Source organism: Xenia sp. Carnegie-2017, unplaced genomic scaffold, assembly GCF_021976095.1.
Source record: "Xenia sp. Carnegie-2017 unplaced genomic scaffold, XeniaSp_v1 HiC_scaffold_2, whole genome shotgun sequence".
Taxonomy (NCBI): Eukaryota; Metazoa; Cnidaria; class Anthozoa; order Malacalcyonacea; family Xeniidae; genus Xenia; species Xenia sp. Carnegie-2017.
This window is the reverse complement of record NW_025813482.1, coordinates 6,955,448-6,982,198: the sequence shown is the minus strand read 5'-3', so window position 1 is coordinate 6,982,198 and position 26,751 is coordinate 6,955,448. Positions and strand designations below refer to the sequence as shown.

At 33.3% G+C, this 26,751-nt stretch overlaps 7 protein-coding genes across 7 annotated transcripts; 3 read left to right on the top strand and 4 right to left on the bottom strand.

The window, feature by feature from the left end:
- Positions 1 to 118: 118 nt before the first annotated feature.
- On the top strand, positions 119 to 3,044 carry LOC124440598 (uncharacterized RNA-binding protein C365.04c-like). Its single transcript, XM_046990999.1, has 7 exons — positions 119 to 149; positions 892 to 947; positions 1,617 to 1,672; positions 1,769 to 1,882; positions 2,091 to 2,147; positions 2,309 to 2,403; positions 2,773 to 3,044. The coding sequence occupies exons 1-7, from the start codon at positions 135 to 137 to the stop codon at positions 2,965 to 2,967; spliced, it is 588 nt and encodes a 195-aa protein (XP_046846955.1). The 5' UTR covers positions 119 to 134; the 3' UTR covers positions 2,968 to 3,044.
- A 47-nt stretch (positions 3,045 to 3,091) lies between these two features.
- Positions 3,092 to 5,074, bottom strand: LOC124440595 (kelch-like protein 18). The gene has a single exon (XM_046990995.1). The coding sequence runs from the start codon at positions 5,053 to 5,055 to the stop codon at positions 3,361 to 3,363; it is 1,695 nt and encodes a 564-aa protein (XP_046846951.1). The 5' UTR covers positions 5,056 to 5,074; the 3' UTR covers positions 3,092 to 3,360.
- Positions 5,075 to 5,994: 920 nt separating this feature from the next.
- On the bottom strand, positions 5,995 to 7,724 carry LOC124440599. Its single transcript, XM_046991000.1, has 5 exons — positions 7,533 to 7,724; positions 7,094 to 7,143; positions 6,956 to 7,024; positions 6,319 to 6,525; positions 5,995 to 6,257 (listed from the first exon to the last, which is right to left on the bottom strand). The coding sequence occupies exons 1-5, from the start codon at positions 7,608 to 7,610 to the stop codon at positions 6,179 to 6,181; spliced, it is 483 nt and encodes a 160-aa protein (XP_046846956.1). The 5' UTR covers positions 7,611 to 7,724; the 3' UTR covers positions 5,995 to 6,178.
- Positions 7,725 to 8,205: 481 nt separating this feature from the next.
- Positions 8,206 to 11,241, top strand: LOC124440596 (SH3 domain-binding protein 5-like). The gene is made up of 7 exons (XM_046990997.1): positions 8,206 to 8,347; positions 8,562 to 8,624; positions 8,931 to 9,059; positions 9,363 to 9,524; positions 9,727 to 9,857; positions 9,930 to 9,972; positions 10,198 to 11,241. The coding sequence occupies exons 1-7, from the start codon at positions 8,303 to 8,305 to the stop codon at positions 10,822 to 10,824; spliced, it is 1,200 nt and encodes a 399-aa protein (XP_046846953.1). The 5' UTR covers positions 8,206 to 8,302; the 3' UTR covers positions 10,825 to 11,241.
- A 4-nt stretch (positions 11,242 to 11,245) lies between these two features.
- On the bottom strand, positions 11,246 to 13,735 carry LOC124440600 (60S ribosomal protein L23). Its single transcript, XM_046991001.1, has 5 exons — positions 13,673 to 13,735; positions 12,268 to 12,480; positions 12,003 to 12,074; positions 11,860 to 11,901; positions 11,246 to 11,374 (listed from the first exon to the last, which is right to left on the bottom strand). Exons 1-5 carry the CDS (start codon positions 13,683 to 13,685, stop codon positions 11,292 to 11,294), a joined length of 423 nt encoding a protein of 140 aa, XP_046846957.1. The 5' UTR covers positions 13,686 to 13,735; the 3' UTR covers positions 11,246 to 11,291.
- Positions 13,736 to 14,132: 397 nt separating this feature from the next.
- Positions 14,133 to 15,769, top strand: LOC124440545 (dentin sialophosphoprotein-like). The gene is made up of 2 exons (XM_046990940.1): positions 14,133 to 14,960; positions 15,041 to 15,769. Exons 1-2 carry the CDS (start codon positions 14,133 to 14,135, stop codon positions 15,767 to 15,769), a joined length of 1,557 nt encoding a protein of 518 aa, XP_046846896.1.
- Positions 15,770 to 16,401: 632 nt separating this feature from the next.
- On the bottom strand, positions 16,402 to 26,464 carry LOC124440594 (ATP-dependent zinc metalloprotease FTSH 4, mitochondrial-like). Its single transcript, XM_046990994.1, has 23 exons — positions 26,282 to 26,464; positions 25,681 to 25,824; positions 25,149 to 25,305; positions 24,699 to 24,788; positions 23,470 to 23,576; positions 23,102 to 23,194; positions 22,865 to 22,909; positions 22,622 to 22,730; positions 22,160 to 22,255; positions 21,885 to 21,955; positions 21,724 to 21,814; positions 21,497 to 21,649; positions 20,981 to 21,113; positions 20,685 to 20,747; positions 20,480 to 20,592; positions 19,888 to 19,932; positions 19,183 to 19,293; positions 18,865 to 18,960; positions 18,736 to 18,791; positions 18,123 to 18,249; positions 16,961 to 17,034; positions 16,782 to 16,868; positions 16,402 to 16,557 (listed from the first exon to the last, which is right to left on the bottom strand). Exons 1-23 carry the CDS (start codon positions 26,309 to 26,311, stop codon positions 16,420 to 16,422), a joined length of 2,229 nt encoding a protein of 742 aa, XP_046846950.1. The 5' UTR covers positions 26,312 to 26,464; the 3' UTR covers positions 16,402 to 16,419.
- Between the last annotated feature and the right edge of the window lie 287 nt (positions 26,465 to 26,751).

Genomic DNA, 26,751 nt, shown 5'->3' with positions numbered 1-26,751 from the left:
AGTGGGTACTATACGAGTCGAGTCGAGATATATTAAGTGGTAATCGTTTTTTCCCGTTTTATTTCTAATTCTTCTAATACAAACATTGTCTTTGTAATACTTTCGTTACATGACGTTTCATTAAAATATTCAAAATGGCTGACGACAAGGTATGTTTATTTATTGTATATTATTGTTATTTATTGCAGTAAATTTCTTATAAAACAACAATTTTACTACGAATTTCTAATTGAATTCACTGAATTGGCTCTTTTTCGCGTTAATTAAGTGAGTTATCTTGCTGATGAAAAAGAAACATTACCGATAATTATCTTTCAGTTTCCCAAACAAAATATAACAGATTCCGAACCCATTCATAAATAAAACATAATCGATGCTGTTAAGTAATACTATGGTGAAGTTGTAAAATACGATTCTTTTTTCTTGGCGAATTCTCATAAAACTATTAGCTCTTCTTAAGAAAAAGGTTCAAATCTTTTAACATTGAATCAGTGACCCCACTACCTCATTAATTATTCAAAGTGAATTGTGTTAGCAGAATTTATAATACAATTTTGTTTTTATTGAAAATAACTTTTAATGCAATTTCTTTTATTTGAATGCCTGCAATCTTCATTTCAATGTCTTTTTATAAAATTTAGAGAAACTGAATTTTTATACACTTAAAGAATAAATTATACTCTATCGCATCGATTGGTTAATTTTTATTCTTTAGAAATGTATAACTAATGACTTTGTTATAAAGGTGTTTTAAATTCAAAATTAGCAATGATAAGTTTTTGCCTGTAGATGGATCTGCTACTGATGTAGTCCACATATATAAGTTATCTCATTAAAAATGAAATCCTTGTTAGATAATGATATAACAAACATTTTTTTCATCAATTATAGAGCAGTTTAGCATCCAAATCATCCAGTTTCACACAAAGAAAAAAGAGACGTATTGAGTAAATAAATATTTGTTGTTTATTCTGTTGCATTTTTGTGTTCCAAGTAATATACTGAGTTGCATTTCTAGCCTCACTGAATTTGGTATTGCACTGTTCACTCACTCATCAATGACAATAGACTTCAAAAGATGAATAATGATAATGCTCTGTGAAATTTACATGGCAATTCCAAACCTTGTGAGCTGGCTGGGGGATCCACTGACTTTACCACTTTTTTCATATTTTAAGTGCTAATGCAGAATTGATATTGGCCAAAAAATTCAGTGAAGTAAATTAGCGTTTTCAGTGTTTATTCTTCATTTGAGTCATGGCTTTCGCGTTTTCAAGGCATTACAAGTTTTTCAGAATAAAATTTCAATCTGATTCATTTGAGATATAATATTACAGACATAGCCACATTTTTTACACCAAACTACTTTTTGCGCAATGATCTGTGTTTCATGGCTTTACTACTTTAAGTAACTTTAAAATTCGGCCCATCATCATTTGCAGACAAGACACAAACGCAGATTTAGACGAAAATATGTTGTTGAAACGGGCATTTAAATGTATTCTACAACAACATTAGCCATAAAATGCTCGCCAAATTTTAAAATGTTGCAATTAAGCGATGATTTTTACATGACTAGAATTTTTAAACTCGACGTTTATTTTTTGTGTTTTGAGATGGTGGAAAAGGAAGCGAAGCTGGAATGAGGAAAGTAATGACGACGTTGTCAAAGGCAAGTTCATGCTAAAGCTCAATACTTATAGGTTCTAACTCATTTCTGAGCAAGAAAGCTTCAATAATGTCTCACTTAAAAATAACAACTTAATAGATGTAAAACAGCCAAGAAAGAAGCAAAAACATGACGAACTTGTGAACAATAAAGAGAGAACGAACGCCAAAAAAGAAAACAAAAAGAGCACATCGAGATTTATTTTATTTATTGGTATTTATATCAACTTTGTCATGAAGTCAGAAAAAATAGTATATTATTAACTAACAGCTGTGTGTAAAAATATCTGTGCATACTGTCAAAATTTATTAAAAATTTAAATGCGGGAATAAGGTGGTAGATGTAGAACATTGATATCGAAATCATGAAAATTACTAACATTGCTGCGTATGTATGATTTACAGTTCTTTTATTTTACTAGGTAATTTATCATTTGATTGCAGTGAAGAGAATATTCGAAATCATTTTAACATGGCAGGTAACGTTTTTAAAATCTCTATTTATCAGTTACGTTCCAATGTAAGTCATGTTTGAAATGCTGCGAAAAATGGATACGCATACTACAAGTAAACATTATCTTCCCCCTCTCCTCTGTTCCACTTCCATATTCTACTTCATTAAAATTTTTTTATATTTAAGATGATTTAGTTGATGTGAGGATCTTAACCAACAAAACTACTGGTAAATCAAAAGGTTGTGCTTTTCTGGAATTCAAGAACAAAAAGAGTCAAATGGTATCGATATTTGATCATTTTCCATCATCCCTTTTAACTTATTCCGTCTTACTTTTCCCCACAACTCGTAAAATTGTACGTTTTTAGTCGAACGGGCAGTGATGTAGCTAGCTAGCCCGTTCATTGGCTATTTACTGTATAAGAAATAGGTGATGATAATATAACTGGTACTTCCCTGCCTCAGACAAGGTTTTTGAAAAGTCCACCATCCTGGCAGCATGCTACAATGATTCTATTCGAGATAGAAATGAAAGAATTAAAAACGTTTTTGAAACTAATTTAAAATAAACCATCAATACAACATGGTAAAAAAAGCTTTGTGTACACAATGAATATCAATGAACAAAAATTTCTTTCCTCATTTTCTAGAAAGCGTTACAACTCCATCATAGTAGTGTTTGTGGTAGACGGGTCAATGTAGAAGTCACGTGCGGAGGTGGGGGAAATGGGGAACAAAGAATAAATAAATTAAAAAGTAAGATTGATAAAATGAAGGAGAAAAGAAAAAAAGCAAAAATTAAGAAGAAAGAAAATTGTAAGAAAGCAAAAGAAACACTGATGTGAAGATTGTTTTAAAGATTTGTATATTCATGACCAGTTACATCTTAAAATGTTCAAGAATTAAATCTCTTCGAAAAACATTTGGTTTTTGTGGTCCATTTCTACAAATATTAACTACTAACTCCACTTTTTGCTTGAAATGTTGTATTATAATTGATCCTAAATTGATATGAATCTTTTCAAAAAAGACATTATATTGTACTATTAAATAAAAGTTTCATCGCAATCACGAAATATTTAAATACTAATTCCGTACATTAAATGTGTATTTTTAAATACCCAAGAGGTTTATCTTTTCATAAACTAATACATGATAAATTATCTAGATAATTGTAAATTGAGGAGCCCAAGTGTCATATTTTATCCTAAAATATTAAAAATACAATCAAACTACCATTATATACATGGTAGAACCCCAACACCAACACCCCCTTCATGCAAATACATAGAGGGAGCTGGAAACCATTGCTCTGCTTTTGGATCATACCTTTCCATAGAATTAAGATTAGACATACCATCATAGCCACCAATTGCATAAAGAGAACCACCCAATGTTGTCAAGGCAACTCTACTTCGCCTGGAGCTCATTGGTGCAAGCATAGACCATGAGCCTGTTCTGGGGCAGTAGCGTTCAAGAGAATCAAGGAAAGAACTTCCATCATAACCACCACAAGCATAAAGGCAGCCATCCATCACTACCACACCAACTCGACACCTTCTTGTTTTCATACCTTGCATACATGTCCATGTGTTAAGCTGTGGATCAAAACACTCAACAGAATTAAATATCTGTAAACCATTATGACCACCAGTTACATACAATTTGCCTCCCAAAGACACCATTCCAGCTGCACTTCGTAAAGTAGTCATGGGTGAGGTAAATCGCCATTGTTTGCTATCCGGGTTAAAAAATTCTACAGTATGAAGGGAGATATGGCCATCATATCCTCCAGAAACAAATATATTACCATTTAGTGCGGATGCTCCAAGAGCACTTCTCCGGGTATTCATTGATGATGTCCGACACCAAATGTTCTCTTCTGCATCAAAGAACTCCACTGTACTCAGACGATCATTACCATCATATCCACCTAAGGCATACAACTTGTTATCAAGAACTGCAACCCCAACTCGTGTTCGTAGTGTCAACATTGATTTGCAAGACTGCCATTCAAGGTTAAGGAGATCAAATTTTTCAACTGTACTAAGTGGTTCACCACTTTGTGTTAGCCCACCAACAGCATAAATTGCCCCAGAAGCTTCGCTGCATTTTCTAGGCTTAGCAAACACACCAGTGAAGTCATTCCGACGCTCAGGCAAAAGAAAGTAATTTTTTACTTCGTCAATTAGATCTCTGCATATCAAACTGTTGCGAATAAGTTCATCATTACATACTTTATCACAAAGATACTGTGGCGATAACAATGCAAGACGTACATTTTTCAATAAATTAGGAAGAAAAACTTTGCGATCTTCTTCATCTTTCTTAACCCATTTCATAACTGCTTCAAAAATTTGTTCTTCTGAACGGATGTTCAAATCCTCTCGAATCAAAAGTCGGGAAATTTGTTCGTAGGGAAGACTTAAAAATTCATCAGAATCAACAACATGCTTAAAGTTTTTAACGGTGAATTCATCTGCGGCCTGAGACAGTGAAATGCAGCTAAAAGCATCCGCGAAATTTAGAATGCCAAGACAATTATTGGGATGGAGTCGTTCTTGAAAGAAATTAACACAGGCTTCTTCAACCTGCACAAGTTGTAGCAAGTTAGCAGTTGCTAATAGATTTTGAGCATTCTTTATAGTTATTTCTATTTTGCCACTGTAGCAGTAATTTATCAGCTGCTCAAGAGAATGAAATTCTACGCCATGCAAGGCGACCTCGGTCTGTCGGCTTTCCAACATGTCACCCGTGAACATCGCATGAAAATAGGGGCTAGTAGCGGCTAGAACGATGCGGTGAGCTTTTACCAGTTCTTCTCCAATCCTTAATGATATATCACACAACATCTCGTCTTGTTTTAGTCTATAAAGCTCAGAGAAAGCATCATGTTCAAAATTTAAAACACAAATTAACTTCGTTTCCTCCATCTTGGCTATCTTCTATCGATCGACCGATAATTTTTAAATTCATTTCATTATCAAGTGCACCATATGACGTCATTAACATCCTGAAGACACACCGGCGTGAGAAGTCAGTGATTGCTCCAACCATTGACCTATTTCATTGTGAATTTTTAAAAGTGAGAGTGCATTTCATAGTTTAACACATAGTGGATGTATGCAATACTACATTGATTTTTGTTGTAAATGCAACTGTTCGTTTGCACCCATTTTCATCTTAAATTTAAAGGAAATATTGACAGCAATAGCCTGGGAATATTTTCATTTTTACCCGTTAAGAATTCACGCTTGAACCAGGTATTTTTAATGTTTCGTGTTTTGCATAAACGTTAATCGGCTATTCTTGTTATGTCATGGCAACGTATACGCTTTAAAAATAATGCACAATTGATTGCCTCCAACTGAACCTTGATGAATGTCAAATCGATAAGCAATGGTTCAAATCCTGTTCTTCTTCATTCCTGTTTCTTTTGTTTGAAGACGAAAATGGCACTTACAGAAGAAACAGCAGTAACAGAGAGATCAGGGGAACAAGATTCTGAGGCCGAGTAGCGTTTATTCCTCAGAATGTTTCTGCTCTTTCCTACAGGAATGAAGAACAAGAATCGAAGCAATTCTAATCGTTTTGAGCGGGGGGCAGAATAAACAAAGGTTAAATTGTGGCTAAATACGTACGATTTACTAATATCTCAAGATCTTTGAACAGAATAATCATGCTTCACAGCTATAAGTTCTTGAAAAAATAGACGAATTTTCATAAAATGCTGGTGCTTCATAAGAACGCCAACACCCTTTGCATTGCAAATGAACGATAAGCGCCCATTTACGTAAGAATAGGTCATCAGCCATTTATAAACTGAAGTTCGAATTTTGCGTTTTCTTTACAGTATACACATTACCCGTTCATAAGCGTCAAGCTTTGTACAATTCCTCATTAAATACAGAAATACTAAGCAAAATATAGCATCAAATATACTGCATATTAAATAACCTGCACCTTACTTATAATTATTTCTAGTTTTTGCCTGTTTAAATAACGAATATACATAGTAGGAGTGAAATAAAATAAATAGTTCTTTTTTATTAAATATTATGGACTTTTAGGTGGTGCAGATGGTGTTGGTTGATTCCATTCATTCCGTGAAGTTTGTTGTATGTATCTTTCGTATCTAAAAGAAACGAGTGAATTAAGTAAAATCACATGACAACAGGAAAATGATGTGAGCTTACGTATATGGCTGTCGTCTTTCTGAGATACTTGTACTGTTCTGGGAAATAGATGGCTGTTGTTTGTAGGGCATAGTGTCATAATGTTGATATTTTTCAGGTGATATAAAATAATATTGAGTGGATTTAATATTATCTTCCATTTTTCGAAAGCAAGGCATGAATAAGCAAAGCAAGATTATCACAAAAATGATACCAACCAAGACAAACCTGAAATAGAAATGGATACTTCTTTGGTTTAAAAAAACTTTTTATAAAATAAAAACAATAAAATGCTCTGATTGGTCTATAGCTGAATTTGCATCAGCCTGTGCAAACCAATCAGGGATAAATGAAAAATTAAAACATTTTTTTTAATTGATCTCTTTTGCATTATTGTTATTATATAAAAGAAATAAAAGATGTTTACTTTGTTTCCACTGGGGAACCTAAAGGTCTCCTCAGTTTTCATTTTAAATTCTGAATCTGCAACTAAATGTATGCATGCATCAAATGGGGTAGCTACTTTACTGTTCGATGCTAAAAACATTAAATTTATGGCTACTTGCTGGTAAACGTTTTTCAAATAGCCTGCAACTAAGAAATTGTTCAAGTAAACCACAATAAACAAAACATCATGCAAAATCACTGATATAATTACCATGTAAACCAGTTTCGTGATAAATTTAAGCAACACTCTCCATCACAACAAAACTCATTGACACCACATCTAAATCACCAAACATTTCAACAAAAACATGATAATACAAATGACAATTTTCAACATTAAAATACTTACTTAACATAAAGGCATCCATCATCTTCTCTAGTTTCAATATCCACCTCCACCTGATAATATAAAGGCTATTAAATCTTTTGTGTTGTTAAGATGTAAAAGGAAATATTCTCCAAGAAAAGAATTCTTTGATTAAATTCTCTCATCTTCACAGAAAGAAAACCAAATTAAATATAGCTGCAACGGTAAAGTATGAATTCTGTTTGGCCCACATTGATAGCATGATTTGGTGTGTATTGCACATGCAATATTTCATACACTAAACAAACAAACAAAATCTGTCTGCTTACATACATTACAGCAATATTTGGCTTCCCTCTACATTACTAAAGACAACTTTGCATTTATTTATCAACAAAACAATGCTTTTAAAAAGTTGAAAATGAACAGTGAATATTGAATATGAATAATACAACAGAGATTATAGATATAGTATACTAACCTGGGTCTTATGTTGGGAAAAGCTAGTAAGAAGCAAAAAGGTAAATAAAACAAAACTTATATCAAAATTAAAAATCATTTTTCTTCGACAAAGATTTATTGTCCATTTTCGACGGTCTTTTCTTTCTATAAATCATAATTAAACAACCACGTCACCATTGGCATATTCTGCATAATGTCTGCCACGAAACTAATCAATATTGGATCAATATATGTTTAATCTAATTTTGGTAAATTGGTCATGCGTGTATCAACCCGGCGGAGCCAGCGTATCTCTATCTTCTTGCACAAATTAAAATTTACATACATTTGCCGTTTACGAAAGTACAAAGTGAGAAGTCACGGGAATTCTAATTCAAATTCTTACGTCTCACGCGATTTTATATAAGTAGCTAAGCTGAACCCATTAAACTAGAACTTGATAAAGCTGGCGTATGAATTTGGGAGAAGTCCATGAAAATAATTTTGTTCATTCTTAGAAATTAATGGTATCATTCATATAAATAAAAAATGAAAAATTTTCTATTATAAAGTGTCAACTGTGTGAATGAAAGATTATATACATTTTCGTTCGTTCTGCTTTTCTAACCATGCATTGCGACAACTACTTCACTTTTTATGTAAATTTATGTAATTTTTCACTTTCATTTGCATTTGCTATGTCATTTGCATTTGCTATGTCATTTGCATTGGGGAAAGGATGTTGAACGTTCCCATGATAGACTTTGTATAACATTCCTTCAATAGACTTTGTATACACAAAAATTTGTTATGGAGACCGACTGTTGGGATGTCGAAGTTGATCCAAGAATAAAAGTAAGTTTATCGTATTGAAAATCATTTATTGTTAACGATTTCTTGAATCACTCAAACTTGATTCAATGAAAATAAAACATTATATTAAATATTTGTATTCAGCCATTTGTCGTTCTCTTAGGCAACGAAAGCACTGTGTTACTGTATTGACATTTTAAGAAATGAGTTCTGAATGACAAAAACTTGAAAGTCTTCTATGGTATATATCTTTTAGGGCGAGCTAGAGAAGTTAAATAACACCAATCATCGAATAAATCTTCTGGAAAAGGATTATGAAGTAGGAAATTTCAAAGTGCATTTTAATATTTATATATTGCTGATATGTTTTAATTGATGTTGGTCGATTTTAGTCCAATGCGCCTTTGTTATGAATTTAACTTGAATTCCCTATTTCACAAGATAATACTTTTAAAAAATTTTAAAAACAGATTTTCTGAGTCAAACTCGTGACATGAATATGCACTAGCTGGTCACTCTGACTCACTCATATTAGTCCTATATGTTTGATTGTAAAATGTATATTGTACTTATTTCTACATAAGAGTTAGCCACAATGTAACATTATAATAATCTTTGGAATTAGGATGCACAAGAAACATTTCGTATAACTATGGCCAAGTCAGCCTCCCATCTCACGTCATTGAATGATAAATTGGGAAAGAAGGTGGATCAAGCCCGACCATATTATGAAGCAAAGACTCAAACAGAACAAGTAAGGTTTGCATGTAGTGATATATGACATTTTTGAATTTTGCTTGAAAATAGTATACCATGTACCAAATAAAAACTAAACTTGATATCCATTCTTGATCATGTACATAAAACCTTCATGATAGTAATTGTTGTGGTGTGCAACAATCATAAAAATAAGAAACACAATTTGTTTAGCCATAGAAAGTTTACTTGTGATAAACATTGTGATGCTTCTTGACATGCGAGGTTGTTTGATTTTTTTTGAAAGTTAAAATGTTGACTTTCTAAAAAGTTTGTCAAGGACTTTTCTTAATCATTAAAGGTGCATAATGAGAGTGAACAAGCTGCTGCCAGATATGACAGAGCCTGTGATAATTATAATGCTGCCAAAGATATGGTCAAGAAGGCTGAAGAAAAATTGAAACAAGATAAAAGATTTCTGGATTCTGCATGTCAAGAGATGCTTAACCATGCAACAATAAAGGTATTTCGTGGCTGTCACTTTTTTTCCAGTTGTCAGTGTTTAAAATAATTGGCTTTCTATGCATGAAATGATTTCTAATAATTTTAAATGAATGTCATCTGTTTATTAGGACAACAACAATCTTGCCAAGAATCTGTTTAGGATAATGATATAGTGTAGAGCAATGTTAGACTGGTTGTAACCACTTAAGTGTTCTGTCTAGGTAATGAAAGCCAACAAAGAGAAAGCAGCTGCTGAAAAAATCCATCTTGAAGTGTCCCAGGCATTTACTGAGCTGCAGCTGAAAAAGACATGTCTTGAAAAATGTTTGAAATCTGTTATAAATAAAACAAGGTACATCAGTTTGGTGAATGAATGTTTACATGAATTGTGGCGTGTATGTTATTAACATCATTTTTTTACTAGGTCATACTTTGAGTTGAAAGAAAAATATAACCAAACTCTTGAGGTATATTAAATCATCACTGTCAGAGTTTGTGATTGCTCAGCAGTAGAAAGGTTACAGCATTCGTACAATTAAATGGTAGCAGGTTATTTATGAAAAAAGTATATTTCAAAATGCCTGAAAAATATTTTGATCAATAAAATTTTATTCTCATCAAATTCATGCACATTTAAGATCTTAATGGTGTGCACCTTTGTTTGCTAAGCAAATTCAATAAATTCAATTTAGGCACACAAGCAAAAGGTAGTAGAACTTCAACAACACATTACAATGGCCAAAATAGAATATCAGGACACACTAAGAAACCTGGAGAAAATCAGTGACTCCATTCATGAGCGAAGGAATAGCGAAGCAAACTTACTTGAGCCACGAGGAGAAGGTGTGGGGGCTGAAAATCCCGATGAAGCATGTAGGAGTGAACATATAGCAAAAATCAATGAACGATGTAATGCCTTATTTGACTCACACAAGAGTGTTGATTACCATAATTTAGATGAAGTGGCAACAGAACTTGAGAATGCCATAAAATCGTTGACATTGCAGAATGAACAAGAAAGAGATTCCATTCCTGATGGGGACTGTGGAGAAGACATGTCTGAAATCATGCTAAGCATTGAAAATAGTGACAACAGCACCTGCAATAACACACCACATTCATTGGTTAGTACTTGTTCAACACAACTAGATGATAGCAATGCAATGGACACAAAGTTATTCATAACTCCACCACCTACAGATACATGTGAAGACGAAGTTGGTAATAAAGCAGTCAGATTAGAGAAATGGTTCTTTTTCAGTCCATCCTCAAAGACCAAAACAGAATTTGGTTCAGAAAGTAATCCTGGAATAGATTGAGAATTGCCCAAGGGGGTTGGCAACGGATGGGAATACAAATTTGCATTGTTTGTTTCATACATACAAAATTTGTAACAGCAGCCAAGACATCAACCTCGTTCCCAAGGCCTGGATGACTCCTGGGGAAAACAACCCTAGAAAAGACCCTGGGAACGAGGTTGCCAAGACATATGTTCTAGCATGTTGCTGTGTGTTATTTAAGTCTAGAAATGAATTGATATTCACATACATCATATACCTTCCAACAGGAATATTGATAAAGCAATCATCATGAAACAAAAAGAAGAGAAAAACAAAAACTATTTAAGTTCTGAGCATATTTAAAAGTCAAATAATCTTGTAAAAGGTTGAAAATGCAACATGTTCGTAATTTTCTGGTAATTAAAAATACCTAATACATTGATCAAAACAATTCAACACATTTGGCTTTGTACAACTGTTTTATTCAGTAACACAGTGGATACAATTCAATGAATAGAGCCTGCATTTGAGGCTATCCTTGGCCATAAATCAGCACACTCCTTGGCAACAGGCCCAGTTATAGCTGAACCTGTAAATGCAATAATATAGGTCACATACAATAAAAATAATCTCATGGTAAAAGTACTTGAATTTAATTTGCAAACTTCATGGCGATTGAAAACTTTGTAAACAACTACAACTATCAAAAAGATTTTGCAACCTGATGCACTTTACTATGGACATGCTCTTCAAACTATCAATGTCTCATCAACCTAAGCTTTTAAAAATGCAGCAATGAAATAACTTGTTGTAAATTCAACTTAAATACTTCAACTATTTTTGTGGACTTCAACTTTTAATAATCTTTAGCTTAGCCTTCACTTGCACATGTTTAGATTTTGTTTCAAAGTTATAAACACCGACACTTTGCATTTTATGAAAATTCCTTTGTCATATTGTGCAATAGTTAAAATGCTTTTATAAAGCAATTTGCAAAGACTGAATTTGGACCAGCTACATAACTCACTTTCTAGCTTTTGAAATTAATTCCAATAACAAATTTTTCTTACTAACCTTTCATTTCTCCTTTGGCATTCACAATCACCCCAGCATTATCTAAATGTATAGTATTTCAATCATAACACATTAATTAAAATATAATCTTAACTCAAGATTTGCAAGCAAATAATTGTATTATTTCAATTATACCACATTACCTTCAAAATAGATAAATAGTCCATTTTTTCTTCTAATGGCTTTCCTCTGTCTTATAATTACAGCAGGCATAACTGAAACAAAATAATTTTTATCTCTTTAGAAAAACACTAAATATTTAAAGTCTACCAACAGAGGACATGTCACAATGCTGTAAAAACATGAAACTTTTGATAGCATAGAATCTAGCATAAAGAGTTGGATACTCGACATATACAACAAATATTTTTATGAAGTGAGACAGTGTAGCATACAATCATCACAGACCTTTTTTCCTTAGTTCAGGTTTTCCTTTTTTAACAGTGGCCAGAACTAAGTCTCCAGCACCAGCGGCCGGCAGTCTGTTAAGACGACCTTTGATACCTTTTACCGCAATAATATACAAATTTTTGGCACCAGTGTTGTCAGCACAATTAACCACCGCACCAACTGGTAAACCAAGAGAAAGGCGAAACTTCCCTCCAGCTGCTCCTCCACGTCCTGTAAGAAGCAATAAACTTCTTGAAAAAGCTGTATTTCACAACTAACAAAAACAAACGAACCAACATAATAGGGATTTAATACATCGAGCAAAAACAGAAAATAACTTGGTTTATTAGAAAAATTTTTTTACTGAAAGCCTTCCCTGATCAGCAATGAACTTGTAAAGATTTTAGAGCTAATGTTAAGTTATTAATACATAAACTATTGATTTTATTGGTTCGTTTCAAGGCATATATCATGACTATATTAGTTTTGTTTTGTAGAATAGTTTAATGACCTACTGCTTTTCAAAACTACTTTCTTAGCAAGTGTAATATGTAAAACAAATTCAAACCCAATCATACGCCAAATGCGATATACAACATGTAAGCACATACGTGGGTCAAAACCATGTAAAATGCAACTGATTAGAAATTTACTTCTAGTTCATCCCAATGCTGTGAACATGCTGTGAACAGTTATGCTGTGAACAGTGATATGAAGGCGATGGGTATAACGAGAGATATGGCGAGAGATAGAGACGTTTGGCGTAGAAAAGTTCATGGACTGGTCAACTCCTGGCGGGGATTAATACTGGCCGGTATACAAATGTTGTTTGTTTGTTTGTTTTGTTTAATCTCAATGCCAATGAATGATGTAATGACATTACATTTTTTCAAATTAGAAGAAATCTGAGCACTTACACAAAAACAAGAATAAGCTTGAAGTTTCTCTATTGTATTATATGATGCGTTTTAAATAATCCTTATCATTCGGGCATGATAATGATAATCAAAAAAACAACCTAATATATTGTGTTAAAAATGATGAGATGAATTAAGTATACAGTCATCTTGCTGATGGTAGATAACTAGATGTCATACAGCAGATTAATGTTGACATTTTTCATAACATTTATTGTTAAATCCTTACGATTTTCAAGATACTGCTTACCTTAATTTCGATAAGAAAATAATAGTGGAATTGAAAAACGTTAAATAAAAGATTTTGATATCAAATACAATACTGACATGGGCAAAATGTACTTGGAAGGAATTTAACACTAAAAAAACATGATCCGTTGCAGTAAATACAGTTAAAGTTTCAAATATTTACAATGACTCTTATAAAATCATGTAATGAACAAAGATGAACCAAAAACATAGCCTTTGAGGCGAGATTCGAAAGGATTAGATTCTATTTTACTGACCTCTCTTCGACATCTTCTATGATTTAAGTGAAAAGGATGCGTAATAAAAATACTGGGCTTAAGTTGTTTCACATGGTCGGTCTCAGTCTTCCACCGTCGATGTTCTTATGCCATCATAAGTTCAGTTCTTTTATATGTATTTCACATGGGTTTTAAGCGCGTCACGCATTATACATACTCCATTTCATAGGTTAGCTAAAATGCAGAAAATTTGATGACAGTCTTTTATTCAAGCAAAAATTGTACTTTTATGTTACTGCATGTCAAAAATAAATATTAGGGAGCTTGAGTTTTTCTAAAAGTTTTTTCTATTTATCTCAAAATACAAAGAACTTCATCAATGTCTGTGACGTCACTTGAATTGAACCAAAAACAAATGTTGTCGTCATTAATTGAAGTTATGGTGCTCACTTCCCGTTGAACTTTTAAAATTGACGTACAAAAGAAACTTTGAAGTAAAATGGGGAATTGTTTTTCAAAAAATAACGAGGAGGGATATAAAGAAGAAAATGAAAGTGAAGAGAGATATAAAAGACATAATAATGGAAATGCTGACGATGATGGGGCACGCCACGCAAGACAAAATGCAGAAAAATTGCAAACTGTGGTTAAGAGTGCTCTGAATAATCGACCAGACGCTGTCAATAACGTTGCCAGATATTTGCTGTCACCAAGTGAGAACGCTGATACTAATGAGACGAGTAACAATAAACAGGACGATAAAGTATTAAAGATGCAAGATGTTGATGTAATTTGTGCTAATGATGGACAACCTGACGTGATCGGTAATGAAGACTCCAATGAAACAAAAGTTCGTTCCATCGAGGCATCCCACCATTCATCAGTAACAAATAATGATGGACAATCTGACGTGATCGGTAATGAAGACTCTAATGAATCAAAAATTCATTCCATCGAGGCATCCCACCATTCATCAGTAACAAATAATGATGGACAATCTGACGTGATCGGTAATGAAGACTCTAATGAAACAAAAATTTATTCCATCGAGGCATCCCACCATTCATCAGTAACAAATAATGATTTACAACGTGACGTGATCGGTAATGAAGACTCTAATGAAACAAAAGTTCGTTCCATCGAGGCATCCCACCATTCATCAGTAACAAATAATGATGGACAACCTGACGTGATCGGTAATGAAGACTCTAATGAAACAAAAATTCATTCCATCGAGGCATCCCACCATTCATCAGTAACAAATGATGGACAATCTGACGTGATCGGTAATGAAGACTCTAATGAATCAAAAATTCATTCCATCGAGGCATCCACCATTCATCAGTAACAAATAATGATGGACAATCTGACGTGATCCTCTAATGAAACAAAATTTATTCCATCGAGGCATCCCACCATTCATCAGTAACAAATAATGATTTACAACGTGACGTGATCGGTAATGAAGACTCTAATGAAACAAAAGTTCGTTCCATCGAGGCATCCCACCATTCATCAGTAACAAATAATGATGGACAACCTGACGTGATCGGTAATGAAGACTCTAATGAAACAAAAATTCATTTCATCGAGGCATCCCACCATTCTTCAGTAACAAATAATGATTTACAACGTGACGCGATCGGTAATGAAGACTCTAATGAAACAAAAATTCATTCCATCGAGGCATCCCACCATTCTTCAGTAACAAATAATGATTTACAACGTGACGTGATCGGTAATGAAGACTCTAATGAATCAAAAATTCATTCCATCGAGGCATCCCACCATTCATCAGTAACAAATGATTTACAACGTGACGTGATCGGTAATGAAGACTCTAATGAAACAAAAATTCGTTCCATCGAGGCATCCCACCATTCATCAGTAACAAATAATGATGGACAACCTGACGTGATCGGTAATGAAGACTCCAATGGATCAAAAATTCATTCTATCGAGACTTCCCATCATTCATTAGACTCAAACAACAATGTCGTCAAAACAATTGATGATGACGAAGAATTAAATAGAATCGATATGTCCCTTTCAAATTCACTAGAGCCACAGATTGATGAAGGTGTACGGTTGAATGTCATAGCTAAAGTATCAGAACAATCAACGAGCGACGAGTAGAGTAAAAAGATCATTAAATGATCACTTTGTAAGTAATATTAAAGTAAGTCTAATTGCTGATATTTTTCGTTCATAATCGATGTAAATATTTCTCACCAAGCTACAACTTGTCTTACGCATACTGAGTAATCATCAATGACAATTGTTTTAGAAAAAAATAAATCAAATTTTGTAGCATGTGTTACAAATTAGTAATATCTAAAAGAGATGAGCTGCTTAAGCAATTGCCATGGCAATACAAGTGTTTATTACATAATTTATAAATTATTTTTTGTAATATTTTTTTAATGAACGACTCGTTTTCTCTGCTACGTAAGGAGACTGAGGCAAATCGTTTGACAGTAAAACAAAAAAAAGAAAGAAAGAAAATTAAAAATACATAACAAAATTTTACGAATCATTACATCTCTTCTTTATAGACAATAAAACGTAAACTTTGAGTAAACTAATGAGTGAACACCGTAAAGAATTTCTAGAAAGCACTTCTTTTTGTACTTAGTAAATGCTATATATTTAAATTTCCATACTTGTTTGAGTTTTCTACATGCTAAATCAAGTGGCTTATCTCAAGAAAATGGAGATGTCAAGCTTATCTTTTCATGCTAGACATGCAGTAAAGACGGTGCTATGTACATGAAAAAATAAACATTTTACTCGATAGATCTTCCTTGAATAACAGCCTCAATGTCTTCAACGTTTAGTGTTTCGTACTTCAGCAATGCTTCGGCAAGACGCTTATGTTCAATTGAATAACTCTGAATAATATTCTTCGCTCGCTCGTAAGACTCCTGTATAAAAAAATTGAGTTAACATATCGACAAATAAATTAAACTAGCATAAACTGCTAGTAGAAAACGTTTGTCATAATTCATAATGGGTTAGCAACAGGTAACGTTGATACCGCTGGCTAACAATAGTATTATTTCCACAATGTAAAATGTCATATAAATATAGTATAGTATTGAACAGAATCATGACGTAATGAAGTAATGCACATCATTAACACACATACTTTTATGAGTCGTTTCACTTCATTTTCAATCGAGTTGTGTAATTCAGGACTCAATTTCTCTTCATCAGTAATAACAAGTGGACCAACCTAAAAAAATTGACATCAAAATTCATTAGATGAAAAGAACAGGAAAATGTTGTTAAAATTGTGCAATATATCTTTGTTTTTCCTAAAATTACCTTGTCACTCATCGCGTATTTTGTCACCATGGCTCGCGCTATTTTATTTGCTTGAAAGAAGTCGCTCGATGCTCCTAAAAATAATGGCGCAAATCTCACGTGAAATAAGCTTTCTGGTTCAATATTTTTGCATGTTAACATCAGTGACGAGGGAAGTGGAGGGGGGAAGGGAGCAAGAAATCGGTCAACGACCGCTGACATATGCCAAGATTTGACCGAAATATAAACTGAGTAAGAGTGAAGACAGAACTACAACCAACAGTCAACGGGTCATTGTATGTAAAGGTAAAAATACTAAATGAAAATTTCAAATAATTTTCTAATATTTCATGGGTTTTGTATCATTACAAAAATAGATAAAATACTTCTTTAAGCCCACCGCGTTTGATATTTGACTAATCTGTCACGAATGACAAATGTTGTTGAAAACTTCCGAGCACACTAGGACATTTTGTCGATCACGCTTGTCACGAATAACAAGTACGCGCGGCAAGTTTACCAGTGTGCGGCAGGCGTTATATACAGATTTTAATGATAAAAAATTGCCCTGTTTTTCCACTTAAAGTGCAGTCCCCAACGACCATTCGCTTGTTTTTTCTGTACCCCTCAAAGCTCTAACGTATGGAGGGAGAGGTTTCTAGATAAGCAGGAGGTAGCAGGCAGCTCGTAACTGAGCTCGAAAAAACCAAAAGATAAGAAATCATAAAAAAAGGTATAATACCGAAAAATTGGGAGAAATATCGTTTTTAGTTGTATCCTAACTTATTTATGCATAAGAGGTTTTATAAAATACAATAAAACGCGTGCGATGATTGGCCAATAGCCGTGTCATCCAGTACAAACCGATCTGAGCTCAACGAATCAAATCAATTAATCAATCAAAGAGAATTTGCAAATAAATCATGGATACATGTTAGAGGAAAAATCAAAAAGTCTGTATTAAATTTGTTTGTTTCGCATTATTGTCATTTTATAAAAGAAATAAAAGATGTTTTTCGTGTTTGCACTGGATTATGGGTTAATGCAAAATGTGAGAACTCTCCATCTTCTGTCTTGGGCTTGCACTGATGTACTCTCGAGTTCTCCCAAAGATCTCCTCGATCTGAATAAGTCTAAGCAAACACAGGAAACATCTTTTATTTCTTATATCGATGAAGCTTACCACTAGTTATATTATCACTGCCAAATACGAGTTCTTCAGCGACGCGACCACCCATGCATACATCAAGTTTTGCCATTAACTGTTTTTTTGTCCACGATAGTTCATCCTTCTCAGGAAGCTGAGCAACCTAATAAAAAAATAAGAAAACATTACTGTCAAAATATTACGTATGATCAGCGTATGATATCAACCTCGCGGCAATACAAGCCCCATGTTGTATGAGCCCACGATGCAGCTTGGGAATGGTGTCTTTTAGCAACGTAATGCAAGTTTGTCGTAATTTATTGTAAACGACTCGCTATGATGGTTTTCATTAATAATATTAAGCAATTCGTCGGCAACAATTTCAATAGTTTCGTAAAAGCCCAATAGCATAACACATTTCACATAAACAACAATTCTATACATTTAGACATGTTTCGGCAAACAATATACCACATTACAACACCTACAATAAAACTGAAAGAAACACTTAACCCCCCTCCCCACAAGCAGACCAGAACTGAAATAGATTTACTACCTCAGAACCATTTTCAACTTGAATATATTTTCATAAGAAAAGTAATGCAGCTTTTTTTTCATTTGAATATCTATGAGATACGTAGCTACTTACCAAACCCAAAGCATCACCACGAGGTACAATAGTAGCTTTATGTAACGGTAAGGCTTCTAAATGAAAACATAACTTATTCTTATACCACACACAAACATAATTTTGGGGACTGGGATGAGGCTTTAAAACCTGATGTATAATAAGCAACCAATGCATGTCCTCCTTCGTGATAAGCAACAACTTCACGATTCTTCTGCTCGATAAAAGCACTTTTTCTCTCAGGTCCTAAATAAAAGATTTACCTTTACATAATTACTGAAATAAGATGTAATTGGTCTACAAATATTTTCAATGTTGTATTGAGTTCTGCATTTTAATTAATACAGACTTCAAGTTGTTATTAAGATACTCAAAGCAAGGAAATCCTTTCGAAATGGACAGTCTTGGAAATATTCCTTGCCAAAAATTTGTTTCAGGTTTGTGAACTTTGCACTTTGTGCATCTTACCCATTATTATTTTATCCTTTGAATATTCCAAATGTTCATTATTGACATAAGCATGACCTTCACTTGCTGCCTTTAAGGCGGCTTGATTCACCAAATTTGCAAGATCGGCACCTTATAAAGACAAATTCCCACGTTAAAAATGAATGCAGCAGCTGGCTTTACCCAAACTTTTCGTCAGTTCTAAAAAAATCTTGCTTTCTTTAGAGTCAATTTTCACCGGAAATTCAAATTTTTGTTTTTTCTCTTGAACTGGAAATTGAGTTTTAATCAAGCTACAATACTGCATGTATGCTCTTTCCTCACCAAAAAAAAGTGCTGCGTTGAAAGTCGACAGAGGAATTTAATCAATCTTCCCAATAGCAGCAATAGTGCTCACAATTAAACGTTAAAAAACTACACACGTCAAAAATAATTGACCTGCGATTAATGGGTGGGGGGGGGGGAGGGTGGTCTCTATATCAGTTGGCAACCCAAGATAAAGTTTGGGGACTAGCTTTTGACAATTATCTATTTCAAATCTTTTATGATAAACACAAAACCGCGTGATCGTCAACTGTATATCAAATGTAATAAACTCATGCATGCATCACAAATAATCAGTTTTAGTAAGAGACAGTTCTTCAAGAAGGATTGTTTACCATAACAACAAAAAAGATACAATAATGCAATAAGCTTAAGATTTTCAACATATATTTTATGAGATACCTGAAAAACCTGGAGTACCTCTTGCCAAAGTCTCTGGACTAACATCTACATAAAAGAAAAAGTTTATAATCTGGTTGTCATACAGGCAAAGTGCTAAGGCAAATAAACTATCAAAAATTATCTATCAAGATTATCCAAAAATTATTTCCAAAATAATTTAAAGGATGTTCATTTATAAGTGCCTACTGCCGTATGGCAACTGTAGAACAACACATCTACAATATATGTATGTATATCTTAGGATCGTTGGGGGTACGACATACATCAATGACATGTATGTACATCTGAAGATTGCTGGGAGTAAAACAAACATCAATGACACATGTATGTACATCTGAAGATTGCTGGGAGTAGGACATACATCAATGACACATGCATGTACATCTGAAGATTGCTGGGAGTAGGACATACATCAATGACACATGCATGTACATCTGAAGATTGCTGGGAGTAGGACATACATCAATGACACATGTATGTACATCTGAAGATTGCTGGGAGTAAGACATACATCAATGACACATGTATGTACATCTGAAGATTGCTGGGAGTAAGACATACATCAATGACACATGTATTTAAAATTCATTACCGTCCGCCATCTCTACTTTTCCAAGATGCAACTCAAGAATGCTTTTACGAGCACGAACATCAGGCATTGGGACGGTCACACGGCTGTCAAAACGTCCAGGACGAACTAAAGCTCTATAAACATATCGTGACGATTAAATTATAATGTATAGAATATTTAATGTATAAAGTGGGAGGAATATTTTAAATTAATGCAGTTAACTTACTTATCAAGAATTTCAGGAAAATTTGTGGCAGCAATAACGACAATACCCTCAGTTTTATCAAATCTATAGAATAAAAGATGTTTGAAATTCTACCATAACTGATGCACGCAGTCAAATCTATACATTCAATAATGGACGTTTGGAAAACTCTACCATAAGAGATGATAACGTTGTGTAGGGGACATCATAAGTATGTGTGATATAGTATATTTTATAAAGCAATAATTTGTTCGATGCATTAACTAGTGCCATAACATTAACAATAGAATGCATCAACGAGGAGTTATAAACCTTACCCGTCCAATTCAACAAGAAGTTGATTCAGAGTCATTCTTGAATATGGTTGATGATCACCAACACTTCGAGTGCCTCCAATTGCATCGAGTTCGTCAATGAATATTATACAAGGAGAAAGTTCTTTCGCAGAAGCTATGAACCAACAGTCCATATTTTAACAAATATTGATTCCTAACATTTAGTTGCAACTTATGTACGTACGTACGTCGATAATTCTAGTAACTTTTCTTGCTAAAACAACCAATCAACTGAGACTTTCGTAAGTATAACTGTTTATAAGTATAACTGAGAAGCTAGCTTATGAACTTGAACAACTGATCTTGAACATAACCACAAAAAATGCCTAAATTTGCAGGCCACTGAAATGAATTATACAAATGCATATGATGGCTTTGGTCAGCAATATAATTAATGGGTTAACGATTAGTTATCCGATACTATCTGCATAATATTTGCAATGCCATAAAGTTCATATTAACAACGCATGCGTACAGTGCGATAAAATGAATACGAACCAAAAAGATTTCTAACTCTGGCAGCGCCAACTCCAACAAACATTTCATCAAATTCAGCTCCGGAACAAAAGAAAAAAGGAACTCCAGCTTCGCCGGCGACAGCTTTGGCAAGCAACGTCTTACCAGTTCCTGGGGCACCAACCAATAAAATACCTGAAATTAAAACAACAATTATTTAAAACCACAGAAGATGTAAAGTTAGCTCACAAGCATGCTAGATCTCCAACCTGATGGCAGCTTTCCACCAAGCTTGGTAAATTTTTCTGGTGATCTTAAAAACTCAACAACTTCTCTTAATTCATGTTTAGCCTCTTCAACCTACGAGAAACAAAGTACTTCATTTTCTACGAGTCCTTTCAAATGCAACAACAAAAAAAAAAAAACTCACGCCTTGCACATCAGAGAATTTTACTTTTTTGTCTGAGCTGTCCGGTTGAACTTCCTTTTGATTTGAAGTCACTGAAAACACGTAAGATTAATGGTCTTTTGCTGAACTGATCGTTGATTTGTTTGCCAGTAACCAATCAAGAACATTTGTTCAAGATAAACTGCCATAAATTATGATTAAGTAAAGCTTCTAAGCAGGGATTACTTGATCTTACATCCAGTGAATAAGCTCTCATGGTAAAAGTAAAATTACACTAGTATGTAAATCATACGTACTTCTCATTTGGAGTTGCGCCTCCAGAACGGATACAATAAGGAAAAGACCGATAAGAAATCTTAACGTATTCCACAGTTGTTCTTTGAAAAATGACCCTAGGAAACAGGAAAATAATCAAGATTTAAATGAAGACTAACTACGTACAAAGAAAATGGCAAGTTACAGTTATATGCAGATGAAATAGCATTTATTAAAAAACATACAGGACGAAGTTGTTTAAACGAGCGATAACATACTTCTGGTTAAAATCGTCATGACAAAGACTTGACACAACTGATTATTTATAAACTGTATATCTTGTATTATTATAACCAATGAAAGATTAATGCTCATAATTATCACAACTAGTTTTACGTTCATCATCATTCATAAAACATGAAAAGACAAACTGATAAACTGGTCTTACGTACATACGTTTGTCAGAGGTTATTAAGAGATATTTAAAAATTAACTTGACTAACGTTTATCATTATTCATAGAAACGACAACTGGATTCCCTTCACTTCCTAACTCGCTGGAAGATGATTTTGCTGGGCGTTGACGAAACGAAAGAAATGGCTTTCTTGCCGCCTAAAAAGAAAGAACGTTTTGTATTTAAATGATAAACAAATTTGCGAAGTTTGACTGGTTGTCAATTGCTTTGAATTGTTCTTAAGAACCTTTCTTTCCTTATCCATCAACTTTTTTATACGAAAGAAATTTACCTCGCCAATTTCATCATTTCTTATTTTATCCGTCATTACAAGCGCCTGAAAGAAGATAAGAGATTTCAAAGATTTCAAAACGGCGACTAAACATTTTTAATTTCAGTGTGTAAATTGTGTAAATCTATCACACAAAGATAAAAAAAATGCATATGAAACTCAAAAAATGTATCAACAATCAAACGCAATGACCTCTTTATATTGATTAATTTGAATTATTCATTGAACAACATATACCTTATAATACTCTCTATAAACTTCATCACTACTTTTATATTTCCCACTTTCATATCTTCGAATGACATAATGTGGATCTTCACTTACTATTGCCTAAGATAGATTTAAAGCTGTACTAAACAAAAAAAATGCTATAAAAGTTTTTCCTTTTACATTTAATACATGTTAGATTATGAAGTCAGCAAGTACACCATTAAATATTTAAATTATATGGACAAAAAATATAATTTGTTAAACTCTAAAAAATATGTACATAACACATATTTTTGTCATTTCATGCAAGCTAAAGTAAAAGTATATATTTATTTTTTATAGCAGCTAGGGTGAGAAAAAAAAATTGACAGTATTTTATGTTTATATGTAGTTACCTTTAAATAGTCAGCCTGGGCATCTGGATCATTGGGGTTATCATTTGCTCTTTCTTCCAAATCACGAATTTGTTGAGCAGAGTAAGTGTATATATTTCGTGTAGAAACTGTTGAATGAATAAAATGAAAACATATGAAAGAATGAATGAGTGAATGAGTAAGTGAGGGAGTGAGTGAGTGAGTGAGTGAATGAGTGAGTGAGTGAGTGAAAGGATGGATGAATGAAAGAATGAATGAGTGGAATGAGGGAGTGGAGGAGGAGTGGAGGAGTGAGTGGAGGAGTGGAGTGGAGTGGAGGAGGAGTGAGTGGAGGAGTGGAGTGGAAAGGATGGATGGAATGGAATAATGGATGGAATGGAATGAATGGAATGGAATGAATGAATGAATGAATGAATGAATGAATGAATGAATGAATGAATGAATGGAATGAATGAATGAATGAATGAATGAATGAATGAATGAATGAAATGAATGAATGAATGAATGGAATGAATGAATGAATGAATGAATGAAATGAATGAATGAATGAATGAATGAATGAATGAATGAATGAATGAATGAATGAATGAATGAATGAATGAATGAATGAATGAATGAATGAATGGAATAAGCTGACCCTGTCAAAAGAATCTTATTTCACAAGGGGAGTGTGCAAATTATACACAAAGTGAATTTTAGAATAATTTAGAAATTCAAAAATTTACGAAATGAAACTAGATTTATATGATAAAAAAAAACATGAAGGAGGCGGTGACAGATTATTTCACATTATAAATTAAATTAAAATTTACAGATGCATTCATCAACGATCTATGTCAATGAAAATTTTCCTTTGAAAGGCAGAAAGGGATTTCCTGTCTCTATTTCTAGGGGATTAAAATTTGAGATGTGTACCCCATTGTACATAAAGCTTTTTTCATACTGTTAAATACAAGGAGTTGATAGACAAAGACTACTAAAAATATCACAAAGATGATAATTTGCCTTTTCGCTTTTATATAAAAACATATTGGAGAGTGACTTAGGAACCACATTATTTAATATTTCTTACATCAAGAAAAGTGAAATCTTTCATGGCAACTATTAACACAAGATGAAATAATTGTGTATTTGACATGGTAAATGTAAATAACAACATGAAATACACTGGCAGAGTTTTGCTTCAAAAGTAATTGAAAGCTCTATTTCCTTATTTAAGGCTTTTACCATGCTTCAATAATAAACACTACCTGCACCATTTTTTCTTGACCACATTGGTTGTAGGGATATCTTATGCCACATTGTAGAACTTGATCCAAGAAGTCTTGATGACCTAAAACCTTAAAACATTGAAACGAAAAAACAAATACATGATAGTCATTTATGAACAAACACAGATTTGACAATCTTTGAAACATGGAGTAAAATTCATTCATGTGCAAAAAATCACATTACAGTGTCAAAAAAATGTAGAAAAGAACTTTTATAAAGTTGTACTGACCTTCACAAATTTTCAAAGAGCCTAAAATTTACAACTACACTGATACTTGTATTACTTAACCTGGCAACCAAACTACTACCTATTAAACTCCTTTTTTTCCAAACAAACAATGTGCTAACAAATGGAAGAATTTCTTATATACTATGCAAAAATAAGTACCATGTAAATTCATGGTAAAAATATTTTACAGAAGTCCTACCATGTTTATTTTCATAAAATGATTCTCCAGATATATATGAAGTTGCCCATGGTTGCAAGACTATTTTGTGTGTAGGTAAAGTGATTGATAGGGGTGAAAGCAGTCTTTGCCAACCATGAGGGAGGTTTTTCAACAGTTCAGAAATTGGTGTCTGACTCTGAAACAACAATACAATAAATGGTTAAAATACACAACTATTTATTATTACAAGTTTAAATTAAAGTGATATAACTTATTGCAATGACTTTCTAAAAGGTTTTACATTTGTGAATACAGTGCAATTGCATCTCGTCTGCTTCCTTCTTCCCTCTTGCCTTATAAACCTTTATTTTCACAATTTGCAAAGCTTATTGTCTCTCTTAAACTTCAAAGGGATTTAATCAAATTTTTAATGAAAATTGCTCTCATTTGACCAAAATACTGTGCTATATACATGTGCATTGGAAAAGTAAAAGAAGACATTTCTTTGCAAAAGATATCTATTTGAGCACATCAGTGGAAGTTTCATTCAAATGACCTACATATAAACTACCTTTACTTCATATTCTTGTTCATATGGAATAGACTCGTGATGTACTTTCTTTTTCAAACATTTTAAATATGTTAGAAAGCCAGGCCAAACTGATGACTTCAGTTGATGAAGATGACCAGTTAGTTCAATAAAATTACTAAGAACCTAAAAAGTGAAATGATTATGAAAAATTTCAACATGAAATTTGATAATACTGATAATACTGATTCAGCATTTTCCAATAAATTCATGTAACAGTCTTTATATAATGGCATCTTCACTGTAAAAATTCTACTGGTTTTTAAATGGTTACTATCCGTTCTTTGTATGTTAGGGCACGTCTAAGTACAGAAAACAGTGCTAGCTTAGCCTAAATTAGGTAAAAATGATCAAATTAATTGCTATTTAAACAGTAAGTGAAGGCATTATGTACAAGTAAAAATCTTAAACGTAAACAGACTTTGATAGATGACAAATTCAGCAATACTGTTAAACAACAAAAAAAACTGTGAGAAAAAAAGCGAAATTTCACAGCTCCAAAACTACTTTTGTCAACTTTTTGAATATCAACTACGTCAGACACAATTAAATCTTTGACATAAGTCCCGTTCACCGCACTAACCTGATAATTTAAGCCAAGCGACGATAACATATCGAATTTTCAAGGCACTAACACTTTTTCAAGTCAACTTTATTTCGTCATTTTTTAACCTTTTCAAAAATGAAATATTGAATTGATAAACCGTTCAATGACAATGCTGAAATCGACAAATTTTGTTGAGAAATGAAAACTAGTGAACTATAATAATAACTGGAGCGATAACTCCCATAGTTTTTCCCATGATTGTTTAAAGCCAAACTCCCCCCTGATATAATGCGTGTTTTCTTGGCGACCGACGTCAGTTTAGCCTTGTTGGCAGTTAAAAACAGTGAAAAAATTATTTGTTTTCGTTTTTTTGACACATTTTGTGCTTTAAAATTGCTTCTACCATAATTAGTGTATGCCTTAGAAAAATACTTCGAGGAGAAGCATAATCGGCAAGAATCGTGGACGATTGTTTTTAACAATAGGCGGTAGAAGACAGCAAATTC

Bases quoted from the DNA above. Each gene is read 5' to 3' on its own strand.
- LOC124440598 (XM_046990999.1), top strand. The intron at 1,673-1,768 runs GCAAGTTCATGC...ACAACTTAATAG, and splicing joins TAATGACGACGTTGTCAAAG to ATGTAAAACAGCCAAGAAAG. The intron at 2,404-2,772 runs GTATCGATATTT...CTCATTTTCTAG, and splicing joins AGAACAAAAAGAGTCAAATG to AAAGCGTTACAACTCCATCA.
- LOC124440595 (XM_046990995.1), bottom strand. From the start codon at position 5,055: ATGGAGGAAACGAAGTTAATTTGTGTTTTAAATTTTGAACATGATGCT.
- LOC124440599 (XM_046991000.1), bottom strand. From the start codon at position 7,610: ATGATTTTTAATTTTGATATAAGTTTTGTTTTATTTACCTTTTTGCTT. The intron at 6,526-6,955 runs GTAATTATATCA...TTTCTATTTCAG, and splicing joins TCACGAAACTGGTTTACATG to GTTTGTCTTGGTTGGTATCA. The intron at 6,258-6,318 runs GTAAGCTCACAT...CGTTTCTTTTAG, and splicing joins GAAAGACGACAGCCATATAC to ATACGAAAGATACATACAAC.
- LOC124440596 (XM_046990997.1), top strand. From the start codon at position 8,303: ATGGAGACCGACTGTTGGGATGTCGAAGTTGATCCAAGAATAAAA. The intron at 9,525-9,726 runs GTATTTCGTGGC...TGTTCTGTCTAG, and splicing joins TTAACCATGCAACAATAAAG to GTAATGAAAGCCAACAAAGA. The intron at 9,858-9,929 runs GTACATCAGTTT...TTTTTTTACTAG, and splicing joins TCTGTTATAAATAAAACAAG to GTCATACTTTGAGTTGAAAG.
- LOC124440600 (XM_046991001.1), bottom strand. The intron at 11,902-12,002 runs GTAATGTGGTAT...CTATACATTTAG, and splicing joins ACTATTTATCTATTTTGAAG to ATAATGCTGGGGTGATTGTG. The intron at 11,375-11,859 runs GTTAGTAAGAAA...TTGCATTTACAG, and splicing joins TGCCAAAGGAGAAATGAAAG to GTTCAGCTATAACTGGGCCT.
- LOC124440545 (XM_046990940.1), top strand. From the start codon at position 14,133: ATGGGGAATTGTTTTTCAAAAAATAACGAGGAGGGATATAAAGAAGAA. The intron at 14,961-15,040 runs GCATCCACCATT...TATTCCATCGAG, and splicing joins CAAAAATTCATTCCATCGAG to GCATCCCACCATTCATCAGT.
- LOC124440594 (XM_046990994.1), bottom strand. From the start codon at position 26,311: ATGTTATCGTCGCTTGGCTTAAATTATCAG. The intron at 18,250-18,735 runs GTAAGTAGCTAC...TTTTTTTATTAG, and splicing joins GTGGTGATGCTTTGGGTTTG to GTTGCTCAGCTTCCTGAGAA. The intron at 16,869-16,960 runs GTAATTTTAGGA...CAATTTTTTTAG, and splicing joins AATACGCGATGAGTGACAAG to GTTGGTCCACTTGTTATTAC.